The sequence below is a fragment of the Sapajus apella genome, unplaced genomic scaffold (genome assembly GCF_009761245.1).
Source record: "Sapajus apella isolate SASKATOON/1434 unplaced genomic scaffold, GSC_monkey_1.0 scaffold32, whole genome shotgun sequence".
Taxonomy (NCBI): Eukaryota; Metazoa; Chordata; class Mammalia; order Primates; family Cebidae; genus Sapajus; species Sapajus apella.
The window spans coordinates 14,541,389-14,553,897 of record NW_022436972.1 but is presented as its reverse complement, the minus strand read 5'-3'; the positions used below and the strand labels follow the sequence as shown (position 1 = coordinate 14,553,897).

Below are 12,509 nucleotides of genomic sequence, written 5' to 3'. Positions count from 1 at the left end.
GCTCCAGGGGCAGAGCTGAACTTTTCCCAAAATGATGTGGGGTGAAGAGAAGGGAGTTGCAACTCCTACCTCCTCTAGGAGTGCTGGCCAGGTTGCCGTGGGAACCGAAAAAGCCCCAGTGCAGGGAGAAGCCTCTGAGATGACAATCACCTGGGGGATTTGGAGGAAATGCCAATCCCGGCCCCTGTGCTGACCCACTGAATCAGAATCTCTAGGAATCTCAGAATCTCGCTAGCTCAGAAAACTGGTACGTTTAATCCTCCCGTGATTCTGATGAGCAGACAGGGTTGAGAACCACTGGTTAGCCTAATCAATTCTAAGATAAAACCTCCATCTCTCCTCTGTCACAGGAACCTGTTACCTCTAAAAACCACAATGAGGTGGAGAGCCAACTAGGGCACACTGAGCGTGGTCACGGGGCGGCGAAGCCACCATTCACCGTTACCCAGGAGCACACACTGGGTGCACAGCCGCCCTGGCTGGGGACCCAGGCTGGAAAGTGCCAGCTGGAGCCAGAGGACGCAGTCCAGGTGCCGCATCTTCTTAGAGGAAGAAGCTGCTACGACAGAGCCTTGGCTAGGAATTTAGATCCAGCCCTTTCTGACGCCGCCAGCAGCAGGGCGAAGGCACTGGCCGAAGCTCACCCCGCGGGGCGCCGAGGTGACGCCCAGGAGCCTCGGAGGCGCCAGGGCCGCCTGACGTCAGTGGGACGGGCCTGGGCGCGCCACAGTCCCGCCCCTCGGGCGCCAGTCTGGGTCGCGAGCGCGGAGAAGCTGCACGCTGGCGACCGCCCCACGCCCAGCCGCGGGCCGCTAGATGGCGGGCGCCCCAGTAGTTCGGGGCTCACTTAGTCCGTCAAGCGAGAGGGCTAAGGGGCCGCTGGCGCGTTCCCGCCAACCCCGCTCGCCCCCGCCGAGGCGGGCCACGTGACAGCCCGGGACAACATCCCCCCATCGCCCCCGCCGCGCCGCCTTACTTGGTGTACTCGCGCAGCCCCTTGACGAACCACACGGCGCTGCGGTACAGGGACATGCCGGGCGCGCCGCACGCCGAGCCCCGCCGCGCTCCCGGCGCCTCCGCCCTGGTCCCGCCCTCCCGAGAGTCGCCCGCCCTGACATCATCCGGGTTATGTAAGCCCCGCGGCTTCCGGGGCCTTGCTCCGCGGGGAAGGCGAAGGGTCTCAGAGCCGGCCGCTCGACTCCGCCCCAGCCTCAGAGGGTGGAGTGAGGCGGACGGGCCCTGATGCGGGCCGCAGTCGAGGTCCACAGTCTCCTCGTGGTTGAAATCGGGCGTCAGCAACGTTGAGAGAACACCTTCCCGCTGGGCATGGCCAGGAGGCGTGGGTGGCACTGCCACGCACCTCCTGGAATTCGGTTACCTAGAAAACCATGTAGAATAAAACTACGAGGCTTGTGATATTTAAAAGATTTCTGCGTAGATTTGGTGTTATCATAAGGGTTATTGCAATAACTGGCGTTCTCTAAGTTCCTACATGTATGGGGGGGGGTGCGGTGCCCTAGCACATACATCTCCCCTCCCCAGCAAGCACGGTCAGATTGGCCACACACAGGCAAGAGGCCGCGCTGGGGCTCCCACCCGAGAAGGAATTGTCTCCATGGCCCAGACTTTTGCCACTGGTTCTGCAACTTCCTGCACTGCCAGGGAAAGCCCCTTGATCTTTCCCAAATCCTCATCAGCCTTCCGCCCAACCCCAAATAACTGGTGTGGGTAAAAACGTGTGGTTGCTGCGTGAACCCAGATCTCAGACTAGTCATCCCCCCGATTCCAGCCCCGTTATGTAGAACCCAGACACCCCTGTCCACATCTAACCTCCAGCCCTAACGCCACATTAGAAATGGAGACCTACTGCTGCTCTCACTCCTAGTCACCCTGTTAAGTTCTATGCTGGTTTACTCAAGTCGCCCAGAGACTGAGCCCCTCTTACATAAGCGGAGCGGACACCGGCCTCTTTAATAGCCTCATTACCTAGGATACAGGATCATTGTCCACCCTCACCCCGCAGTAGGCAAGTTTTTACTTCAGAATAACTTTTGAAATAAATTTCCCCAGAACAGCTCACCCCTCTAAACAGTACTCTGAGGTTCCACTATGTTAGTGTTATTCCTGACAGAGTGATGAAAGGAAATTTAAACAAGTGGCGTTTTGTAAAACCACCCAGCCTGGTGTGACTGTCAATGCCTATCCGACTTGGCTGGGAAAATATTTTAGACCCCCAGGGCTACACAGTGTGATTTATACACTCCGCTTTGTGTCAGTGATGGAGAAGGTGTCAGTCTGCTCTGAATCCCTCTGACCACCTCAGGAAATACACTTTTGGCTCACAGAGAGGGGGTGAGAAATGGTTTTGAACTACAAAGTCTCTAGAGGGTGTCAGCGGCCCCTTGAAATAAAAGTCTGGCTGGAAACCCAGCTCTCCGCGTTAGCCAGCTGAACCTGAGCATACTGCACACACCCTCAGTCTTAGTTTTCAATGTGTAAAATGGGAATGATGCTCACCTCATGGGGTGGTTGTGATGAGGAAAGCATTCATTATAAAGAGCTTAGTTTCATATGAAGTGATCAGAAGCGTTCATTTCCTTCAAGTTTTCTTCTCAGTCCTTTCTCCGCTACACCAGCCATGCAGTGTACATTCAAGAAGTGTTCCATGAGGGCACGCAGCGTCCAGTGTTAGACTCACATCAAGTGTCCACGAGGTAGTGTATACATTACATACACTTCCAGAGGAGGTCTTAGGAAAAGCCAACCCCTGTCTCAAAATCAGCTTCCGCTCTCACTTGGATGCCAAGTAACACACACACAAAGAAACGAAGGGCAGTATGGAGTTCATAGGGGAATGTTCCGGTTTAACTGGAGTCAGCTGAGCTGCATTCTAGTCCAATTTCTGCCAGTTATTTTCTGTGTGACCTGTGTGATAAAATATATAGACGGCTTAAACTGTTCCAAGCATTGTGGATTATAGCACTAAATTCTCACACTGACCCATATGGTTACTCTTGCTATTATCCCCATCTTACAGATGAGCAAACAGAGAGGTTACATAGCTTGACTGAGGTCACAGTAAATACATGGTGGGGCCAGGCTTTGAGGCCAGGTAGTATGATTCCAGAGTCCATACCTTCCCCAGTGCATCATACGGAATGGGGGCAGGTCACAGGCTCTGGGCCTCAGTTTGTCTCATCTGAACAAAAAGGGGGCCAGACTGACACCCGGGACCCCTTTCAGCTCCAACTTTCTGTACATCTAATTAGAAAATTACATATGGATGTTAAATAAATTAGGCCCAGGGTGCTTTTAAGAGCAATGTCAAAGTGGGTAGGGTCGCTTCATTTCCCATGGGTGGAAAGCCACTAAAATATTTCTCCTGTGTTCCTGGTTCCAATTTGCCACTCAAAAAGCCAAACAAAGAAATCATCCTCTAGAGTTCCCTTCCAATTGATTTAGATCCCTGAGGCTAATTTTGACCAAATTGGAAAGAGAAGCAGGAGGTGTGGAAATCCATGGCTTCCTGCGCAACAGATACACATGATGAGAAGTCTGTATACACACACACACACACACACACACACACGTGTTCATATTGCCTTCCACTGAAGCTCATACCAGTTCCTCTAGCCAAGTTGTCATGGCAACACCAACTGCCAATGAGATCATGGAAGACAAGTTCATAATGGCAATGGTGCCTTAATATTTTACCTGGCAAAGCTACTTAGTTAATAAGATGAATAACCATAAATCATAAACTCATAGGAAGTCAGACACCATTCATGTACATGTTTAGTGGGGAAATAGGGGTGGGGAATGGACATGCCAGCGAAGGGAAAGGAACAAGAAAAAAGAGAGGATGAAGCAGAGAGCAGGGAAGAAGGTCTCTGATGCTGATCCTTATTTTTCAGTGTGGACCATGCACAGGTGCTGACCCAGCCGTGCATGGATTAAGGAACTGGGCTCTTCCTGATGACAAGCAGTTGTGGGGTGGGTCTAGGGCTCCCAGCCTCAATCACAAAAGGCTTACCAGAAGCCCAAAGGCGACTGCTTTCTGGCATTCACACTAGCAGAGGAGAGCAGCAGCCCAGGGAAGAGGTACAGTGGTAGACACCAACCCGCCCTCCCCCCAACTCCGCAGCTGACAGTCACCATGCGGAAAGGCCTTTCCGGCTGCCTCCCCGTGTCCCTCGGTGCCCATCATCCTTTACAGTTGGGCTTGCCCCAGGGCTGTCTGTTGCCCATCTGAACCAACTTCCTACTGAACAAGTCAATTTGATTTAGGGGTTTCCTTCCTTTCACAAGAAGCTAATCGCAGTGGGGGCCTCTGGCCAGAACTTTGGCAGTGGGGAGCTGAGGCGGGAGACAGACTCAGTTTTCATTGAATACCTTCTGTGCCATTGAATTTTGTACCATATGCATGAATCACTTGCTTAGATTTAAAACACACAGAAATCCCCCTTCTTTCCCCAGCCCTGTGCACCCTCCAAGGACTGCAGACATTGGCAGTGACATGGGCCCAAAGTGGGGCACTAGTGAAGCCAGGGAGGTCAGCCTCCATATAGCTGAGTTGATGGAGAAAGTGATTTTCCGCCAACGGGACTCGTGTTTGTTTTAAAAACTCGTGCAGCCTGCTTCCAGGGCTTTGGTTTTACCGCAAGCAGATTCTGTTCTGACTGCAAAAGCCATGGGCTTTCTCTAGTGGTGCCTGAGGCAGAAGCGTGAGAGCATGCAGGCTGCTTGGTGAGGTGGTTATAGTTCACGCTACGCACGCTCCCTGGACCACCTCATATCCACTGCCAGCCTCGGGAGAAGGGCCACCCACACAGGCAGGAGAGGGATGCAGAACTGGGATAGAGAGTCAAAGAGCCCATGTTCAGCTCTGACGCATCTTCAGAAAAGACACTTTACCTCTGCGAGCCTCAGTTTCCCTCTACAGAGGAGCGTAACTGTACAGTCCTCACAGCATTGTAATGAGCGCGAAATAAAGAAAATTTTCTCTTATTTAACAAATACTTATGCTCCACCTACTATGTGCCATGCACCGTTTTAATCTCCTTGCAAATAAAAGCAAGGCACCGAGAGTTTCAGTGGCACATCCAAGATTACGTGCATCTGGAAAGGGGCAGGGCCAGGATCCCAGCCTGATAGTCTGGGTCCAGATGCCACATACATTAACCCCTTCTCTATAAGGATGAGAGATGTGTCCCATGGTGGCGTCTCCTGGTTTCTTCTTTTAGTAACTTCTGTGGGACTGGGAACTTCCACTACTATCCCCTCTTCTTTTTTGGATAGTTGATTTGTTTTTGTGTGTGATGGGGTAGCTTATAATTCCCACAGTTTTTTCTACCAGGATTCCTCCCAATCCCAAACCCCCAAGCCAGGGGCACTGAGACTGAAGCTGGGTGCTGAGCACTGCGGTCACTAAAAGTGAGGTTTGGTTTGTAGCCTGGTCCTGTGTATGCATGGAATGACCAAAGGACCCCGTACTGGCCAGCTATTTAATACTGAGCCACTCCATCATTCTGTGGAGGCTTGGGAGGACTGAGGAATACATTACTTATTTTTATTTTTGACTATGGGAAAATACACGCAACATAAAATTTACCATTTTAACCATTTTTAAGTGTACAGTTCAATATTAACTACATTTGCATTGCCACGCAACGATCCATCTTCAGAACTTTTCCATCATACCAAGCTGAAACTCTGAACCCACTAAACAAGAACTCCTCATTCCCCCCTTCCCCAGCCCCTGGTAACCACCATTCTGCTTTCTGTCCCTATAAATGTGACTGCTCTAGGAACTCATCTATGTAGAAACACACTTTGCCTTTTTGTGACTGGCTTATTTCAGTTAGCATCATGTCCTCCAGGTTCACCCATATTGTAGCAAGTGTCAGAATGTCCTTCCTTTTCAGGGCTGAATAGTGTTCCATTGTGTGTATATACCACATTTTGTTTATCTATTCATCCATGGATGGATGCTTGGATTGCTTCAATTTCTTGGCTATTGTGAATACTACTACTATGAACATCAGTGTGCAAATACCTCTTTAAGATTGTGATGTTAGTTCTTTTGTGTGTATACCCAGAGGTGGAATTGCTGGGTTATATGGCAATTCTCTTTTTAATTTTTTGGGGGCCTGCCATACTCTTTCCCATAGCTGCTGTGCCCCATTCTGTTCCCACCAGCATTGCCAAGGGCTTCAACTCGCCTCACTCTCACCAACTTCTTGTCTTTGGAGTTCGTTCCTTTTTTTATTTAATAGCATCCATCCTGAGGGGTGTGAGATGGTAGGTACCTCATTGTGATATATTATTAATTTTTGTGTATCTTAAAATACATTTTATAATTTCTGCAATACTCAGGTGTTGCCTCCGTCTTGTATCTGTTGCCGAATATATCTCAGTTGTAGGTATTCACACAACCACGTACCATCGGAAGGATAGTTTGGTCCTTAAGTATGTGGCTTTGTTGATTTTTTTTTAATGGTTTCATTGATGATGACGGGATTTTGTTGACTGTCACACTCCTGGGGAACACAGAGGATGGCATCCACCCTAATCAACCTCTCCCCTCTCAGGAGCTCGATGCGTTGTCTCGTCCAGGTGAGTCTCCCTCAGATGCCTCACGCGCCTGATTCAAAGGCCTGCAATGAACTTCCCCACAAGCCCTGTTCAGCCAGGGGCCCACTTAAGTATGACAGGAGGAAAGGGAAACATTTCCTCAAACTGACCTCTCAGTTGTTCATTTGTCAAAATAACAGTTTCACATTACTGCTCTTCCCATTTTGATTCACAGAAATGACAGACCAGGCCAGTTAACAGAGGCTATGCCTCTTTAAATGGGCCCTATGAGTACGTATTAGTCATGTTTGAGGCAGAGCTCTGCATTGATAATGGAAAGAAATCCACGATCCAGGAAGCAGAAAAAAAGCAGCTTGCCGAACATGAATAGTCTGATACAATCTATGTAAAAAGTACATATATTTATGCTTAGCGATACATAGACATATTTCAAAAGGATACTACAGAATTAACACTGGGTACCTTTTTGGGGACTGGGAGTTGGGGTGGGGCTTCAAATCTTTTTTTTACCTCATACTCTTTGATAAGACTTAAATCTCTAGCCATAGCATGTATCACTTTTATAATAAAAATAAAGCTTTAAAATTGTCATTTTAGGAAAATAAAAAGGGCTGTAAAAGGGGATATGCTGGTAATTGATGTCATGCCTCCAGCTGTGGAGAAATAACCCTGGCTTAGGCCAGCTTCCCTGGAAGCAGAGTCTGAGATGAAGCTCTGGGATAAGGGATGTGTTGAGGGCGTGGTCTTGGGAGAAACGAACCAGGGTGAGGAAATAAGAAGCACGGGGAAAAGGGAAGCATTGGGAGAGGATGTGGCTTCCCACGAAGCCCCGCTTTCGCCTGACCACGCAAACAGCTCTGGAGCATAAATGACACAAGTTTGACCTGCCCTGAGACAAGGGAGTTGGGCTTTTCCTCCCTCTTCCCTGACTCAGCCCTTAGCTCTGGGTGTCAGTGGGGTGAACTGGGAGGGGGCGGAACTCTAGGCTCCTCTCAGCAGCTGGCTCCAGTCAACCAAGGCGGCCCCAGGAAAGGGTGCAGGTGTGCGCCATTAGCACCCTCACCTGCTGCAGGGGCCCGGAGGGGACACTGGGCTGAGAGATGGGATCCCAAGGGAACCTGGGCTTCAACCCCTTTCCACAGTGACTTGGGAATCGAACCCAAATGCTTCCTTATAAACAAATGTATAAACTGTAAACTGATGTAGGAAATGTTTTTCTTTTCTGTTTTCTTTTTGATGGCCCTGGAAAAGTACAGTCTACAGGACATTGTATTAAATAGCAGCTGAAATACTCAAATGAAGATATAAAGAGTAAACACATCGGTCTGGAAGAGTCCGCTCAGACGGCAAGAGCTCTGCAATGGTGGGAAAATCACTGAAGCTGAAGAGGAGGATGTGCCAGCCTGCTCTCAGGAAGCAGGCAGCGAGTGTTCTGGCTACTGATGGCGGTCGAGAAGACTTTTTAATTTTTTTTTAACTTCATGGACAATGTATATCTCACTACTGATTACATTGCCCTTCCTGCATTGAGAATTTTAGAAAATGTTCAAAGACAGATTTGAACCCAGGACTAAATAACCCAGGAAATAAGGCCAAAGAAAGGTGGGGGTGGCTCTAGGAGCCTGGATTGTAAGGCCTACAATTTTGTGGGCTGCCTTGACATCTTTGAGCCTCACAGAACTGTGAGTTCCCCTGCCCTCACAAGGCATGCCCCTGACCCAGCAGGCAAGGTCTCCCACCTGACCAGTCCCCTATCAGTTACTCACCAGGTACCAGCCTAATGGGTTTCACTTCACTGCCTGTAAGGTTTATTGCCGAGTTAAATGAGGAGGAAGAAAAGTAAAAGCCAATTTATTCAGCTCCCGGGTGAGGTTCTATGGTCCGAGAAAGGGGCCAGAGAAGTCGCGCCTTTCTTCTTAGGGCATGGGGTTTGATAGGGAGTAGAGGTAGTTGGTCGGCTGCATGGGAAACAAAGCGGAGGTAGTCTCATTGGTTGTGAAGGGACTGGTCACAGGTGAGGTGAGCCGCCATTGGCAGCCAGGCTGGGCCATGGGCTAGTGGGCTGGTTGAGGTCGTAAGGGGCAAGCTGCCATAGGGCAGGTTTTGGTGTGGCTTTTTTTAAACTTTGGCGGGCTTTCCAACGGGGCGGAGCCGAGTGCACAGTTTGCCTGTGAGTGCAGGACTGAGATTGGAAGGCGGAAATGGGTATGGGGAGCCTGCATGAAAGGAGTGTGGGGAGTCCGCATGGAGAGACCAGATGCTGAGTAATGTGCTCAGCATGATGAGGTAGTTTTCAAGCGCTGAGAGCCCGGCAAGGCAACCAGCCTTACACTGCCGGTCTGTGAAATTAAGCAAGACAGGAACATCCTCCCATGGGAACATGGGGTTACCTGGTCCTCTTGTTACTACAAGGCATGACCCCCATGGCCCCTGCCAGTCCACTCTGTTCCCCAGCGCAAGCCCATGAGGCCCTGCATGGCACCCTGTGTCTTCCTTCCCCGAGCAGTGAGTCTGGTGATTAAGAAGCTGCTATCCATCTCATCTGTCCAGTGGGGGAAGGGGTGCATTTGGGCTTCTCCCACTATTTAGAACAGGAACCCCACCCTCACCAATAGGGTAAGTAGGAAGTCATCAGAACAGAGCGACATTTTGAGTCACCAGGCTTTTGGGAATATGCTGTATGTACAAACTCTTACTACCAGCAGCAAGCCCCACTTGCTTTTCCTTTGCCTATGAAGCAGAGCTTACTTCTCTGAACAATGCAGTAAGTTTTAAAAGCTGACGGGTGTAACAAAGGAAGGAAGTGTCTCAGAGAAAACAACAGGGCTGGGTGAGGTGGCTAATGCCTGTAATCTCAGCATTTTGGGGGGCTGAGGTGGGAGGGCTAGGAGTTTGAGACCAGCCTGGGCAACATAGTGAGACCCCATATCTAAAAAAATAAGAAAAGAACAAAGAAACCTGGCTGGGCTGGTGGCGTTCCTATAGTCCCAGCTACTCAAGAAGCTGAGGTAGGAAAATCGCCCCAGTCCAGGAAGTCAAGGCTGCAATGAGCTTTGATTGTGCCACTGTACTCCAGCCTGAGTGACAGAGCAAGGCCCCATCTCAAAAACAAAAAGAAAAAAACAACAACAAAAAACACCCACTCCTCTCTTATTTCACTTCTGCTTGCCATGGTGAAATGCTGCCTCCTGGGATATCCAAGATAACGTAGGTGCTGTGATGCTAGGCTAAACTGAAAAGTGAACGACTGAAATTCTATCTCTAGAAAAGACAGATTAATTGTCTTATTAGTTCTATACTTATAAAAGATAAATTTTCACTAGGATCACTAAGCAGAATTTTCCGTTAGATCATTTTTCTAAAATCTCCACTATAGACTCATCTACTCACCTGAGGATTATGAGTTTTATGGAGCAAAATTTGCCTAGAACAGGTTGTCAGCCTCTGTGGACACAGTCTGTACCTTTGGGAATCCCATTGGAAGAAAGAACAAATGAAGCATCCCAAGGACTGGAGGATTCTCTTCCCCCAGGGCATTCAAGGAAGACACTGGGGAACAAATTGAACAAAGTTTATTTCATCAACAATCAAAAATGCCCAGAAGGAAATGAAGCACAAAATTTGGTCACACAAAAATGAAAGCTATTGACCGCTTGGCCGCTTCTCATACTAAAAGAGAAGGAAATAACACAAAGTACTGGAATAGACATTATCTTACCCTCACGGTGATGACCAAGATGGGCCTGACATAAGCCAGCCCAGGCTGTATGTGTGGCCTGAGTGTGCACATGTGGTTCTCTGGCCACTGAATCAGAACCAGCCGGGCCCCTCGGGTCAGAGTCTCTGGGGGCTGTGACACTGCGTTGGAAACACGTCCTTGGGGAGTTCTGAGGGTTTGCCGAGGTTTGAGAACCACTGGTGTGGCTGACTCCAGTGAAATGGCCCTACTTTTACCGCTGTCAACTGTCATTTATGTACATTCAGGCAAAGAATGGTTTTTGGAATGATGCCCAATGTAGCAAATAAAGTGACCTCAACATACAGTTTATTTTTGCTGCAGTCTTTTCTCAGACAGGAAGAACTGATTATCCCTCTCTGCCACTTAATTTGTTCCCTTGAGGTTTCACAGCATCTAGAAAGTTTAGTGCTCTCGTGTCCACTTCTCATTGCCTTGCCAAGTTTCTGTTGAGGAAGGCTGCCCATCTCTTGGGCCAGTCTTGGGCATTTTCATTCTGCAGGTGTACACAGCACACTTCACATGAATGTGGAATGCCTACCTCAGGCCATGCCAAGGACGATAACCAGGAACTTCTTACACTCACCTCCAGCTGAGTGAAATCACACTAAGAGGTGATCACTTAAAGGGCACATGGCTCAGCCCTTCGTAGACAGTCTGATGTCATCCCAACATCTGAAGTCTAGAGTAAGCCAGACTTCAAAGAACCACAGGTATGGACCATTTGCCTTGGCCCCAGAACCTTTTCCTTGAAATGCGCCTTTTCATAACCATCTCACCATCCCCTGAGGGAGGCCTTAATTAATCATCATTCCAAGACTGCTGTGCTGAAGATGTCACCCACTGAACCACTCAGTGTCCCCTCTATGAATGAATGCACATGAACATTTTCTTTCACATCTAACCTGTATTTTGTTTTTTAGAGATAGGTTCTCATTTTGTCACCCAGAATAGAGTGCAGTGGCACAATCGTGGCTCACTGTAACCTCAAACCAGGGAAGATATGTGACTTAGAGCAAGAGATCGTCACCTCTTCCTTACTGCTTTGGTGACAAGGAAATGCAAAGCTAAAAATATAGTCCAGATTTTAGCAATTATTTAGGACCTATGACCAATATTCTCCATTACAACCAGGGGTGGGCTGGGGTGGGGGTACGTATGAGAATGAGCACCCTTCGTCCACCACTCCCTCTGGGAAAGATTTCTGCAACACTCTGGGGATACTCATGCCTACAGAAACTGGAAATTCCAAGGTTTGAGACCAAGCTACTGATACACCCAAAGCACTCTTCATGCCCACAGTTGTTCACAGCTCCTTCCGCCTTTCCTATGGCCCTTGCAACAGAAGCCTCAGAGGCTCTCATGCGGGAGTCATGCAGGGGTCCCTGGGCCCAGGTCTTTGCTGCTCACAGACGTCCAAGCATTGTCTAAGTGACTAGGAGTGGCTGATGACTCATGGACTGGGGAAAGGAGAGTGGGAGGGAAGCCCACAGAACCCCTGTCCACCCCAGCACCATAGCCCACAGACCCTCCCCGGTCTCCGACACGGAAAAGGCAACGCGGGACACAGTGAGGATGGGGCTGGGCATCATAGGTGAGGTAGGATCTGCAAGCTGCCCCACCGGCTGGTCTTCTGCCATGGCTCAAGTGAAAATGAAAACAGAAACTGCCCAGAGGGACTGGAGCAAAAAAAAGGACTGTTCCTCCTTTGTCCAGCAGATGGCACACGAAGCACTTCCTTCTCACCTGGGAGGAAAGGGGGATCAAGGGTGACTGCAGGTGACAGATGCTGGGGAGCGCTTCTAAACTCACAGGGCCTTTCCCTTAAAGCTATGGAGAAGAATGAGCCTCTCAGTGTGAGCTGACACTTCTGATGAAGGGAGATGCCTCCATTCATGCCCACTCAGGGATTGGTTTGATGATAAAGCACCAACAAAATTAAAAAATTTCAAAATAAACACAGCTCAGCAGTGCGTAAATATACAGAAAGGCTATGAATGTGGCTGAGAGAAGCACAGTTAAGCAGGTGCCACATGTGCCTGGGCACTGCCCTAGAAACAGTCATGACGGCATCTTCATACGCAATTCTAAAGCATGCGGACTTCAATCATAAAGAGGCTCCCCAGCAAGCACTGACGATGGACCTGGGACTTCTCAACAGCGGCAGCCGGAGGGAAGG

General features: G+C 49.2%; 2 protein-coding genes across 3 annotated transcripts in view; both read right to left on the bottom strand.

Annotated features, from left to right (window-relative positions):
* The window catches only part of DHRS12 (dehydrogenase/reductase 12), a 46,356-nt gene extending 43,265 nt beyond the window's left edge, over positions 1–3,091 (bottom strand). The window contains exon 1 of one of the 2 annotated variants that reach the window (XM_032294565.1): positions 977–3,091. In XM_032294565.1, the coding sequence (XP_032150456.1) occupies positions 977–1,121 (145 nt within the window). In that variant the 5' untranslated portion in view covers positions 1,122–3,091. The remainder of the gene's footprint in view (positions 1–976) is intronic. The other variant, XM_032294564.1, reaches the window with a different exon arrangement.
* Positions 3,092–10,150: 7,059 nt separating this feature from the next.
* TMEM272 (transmembrane protein 272) overlaps positions 10,151–12,509 on the bottom strand; it is a 32,094-nt gene continuing 29,735 nt past the window's right edge. Inside the window, exon 6 of the mRNA XM_032294554.1 lies at positions 10,151–12,474. Within this exon, the coding sequence (XP_032150445.1) occupies positions 12,438–12,474 (37 nt within the window). The 3' untranslated portion in view covers positions 10,151–12,437. The remainder of the gene's footprint in view (positions 12,475–12,509) is intronic.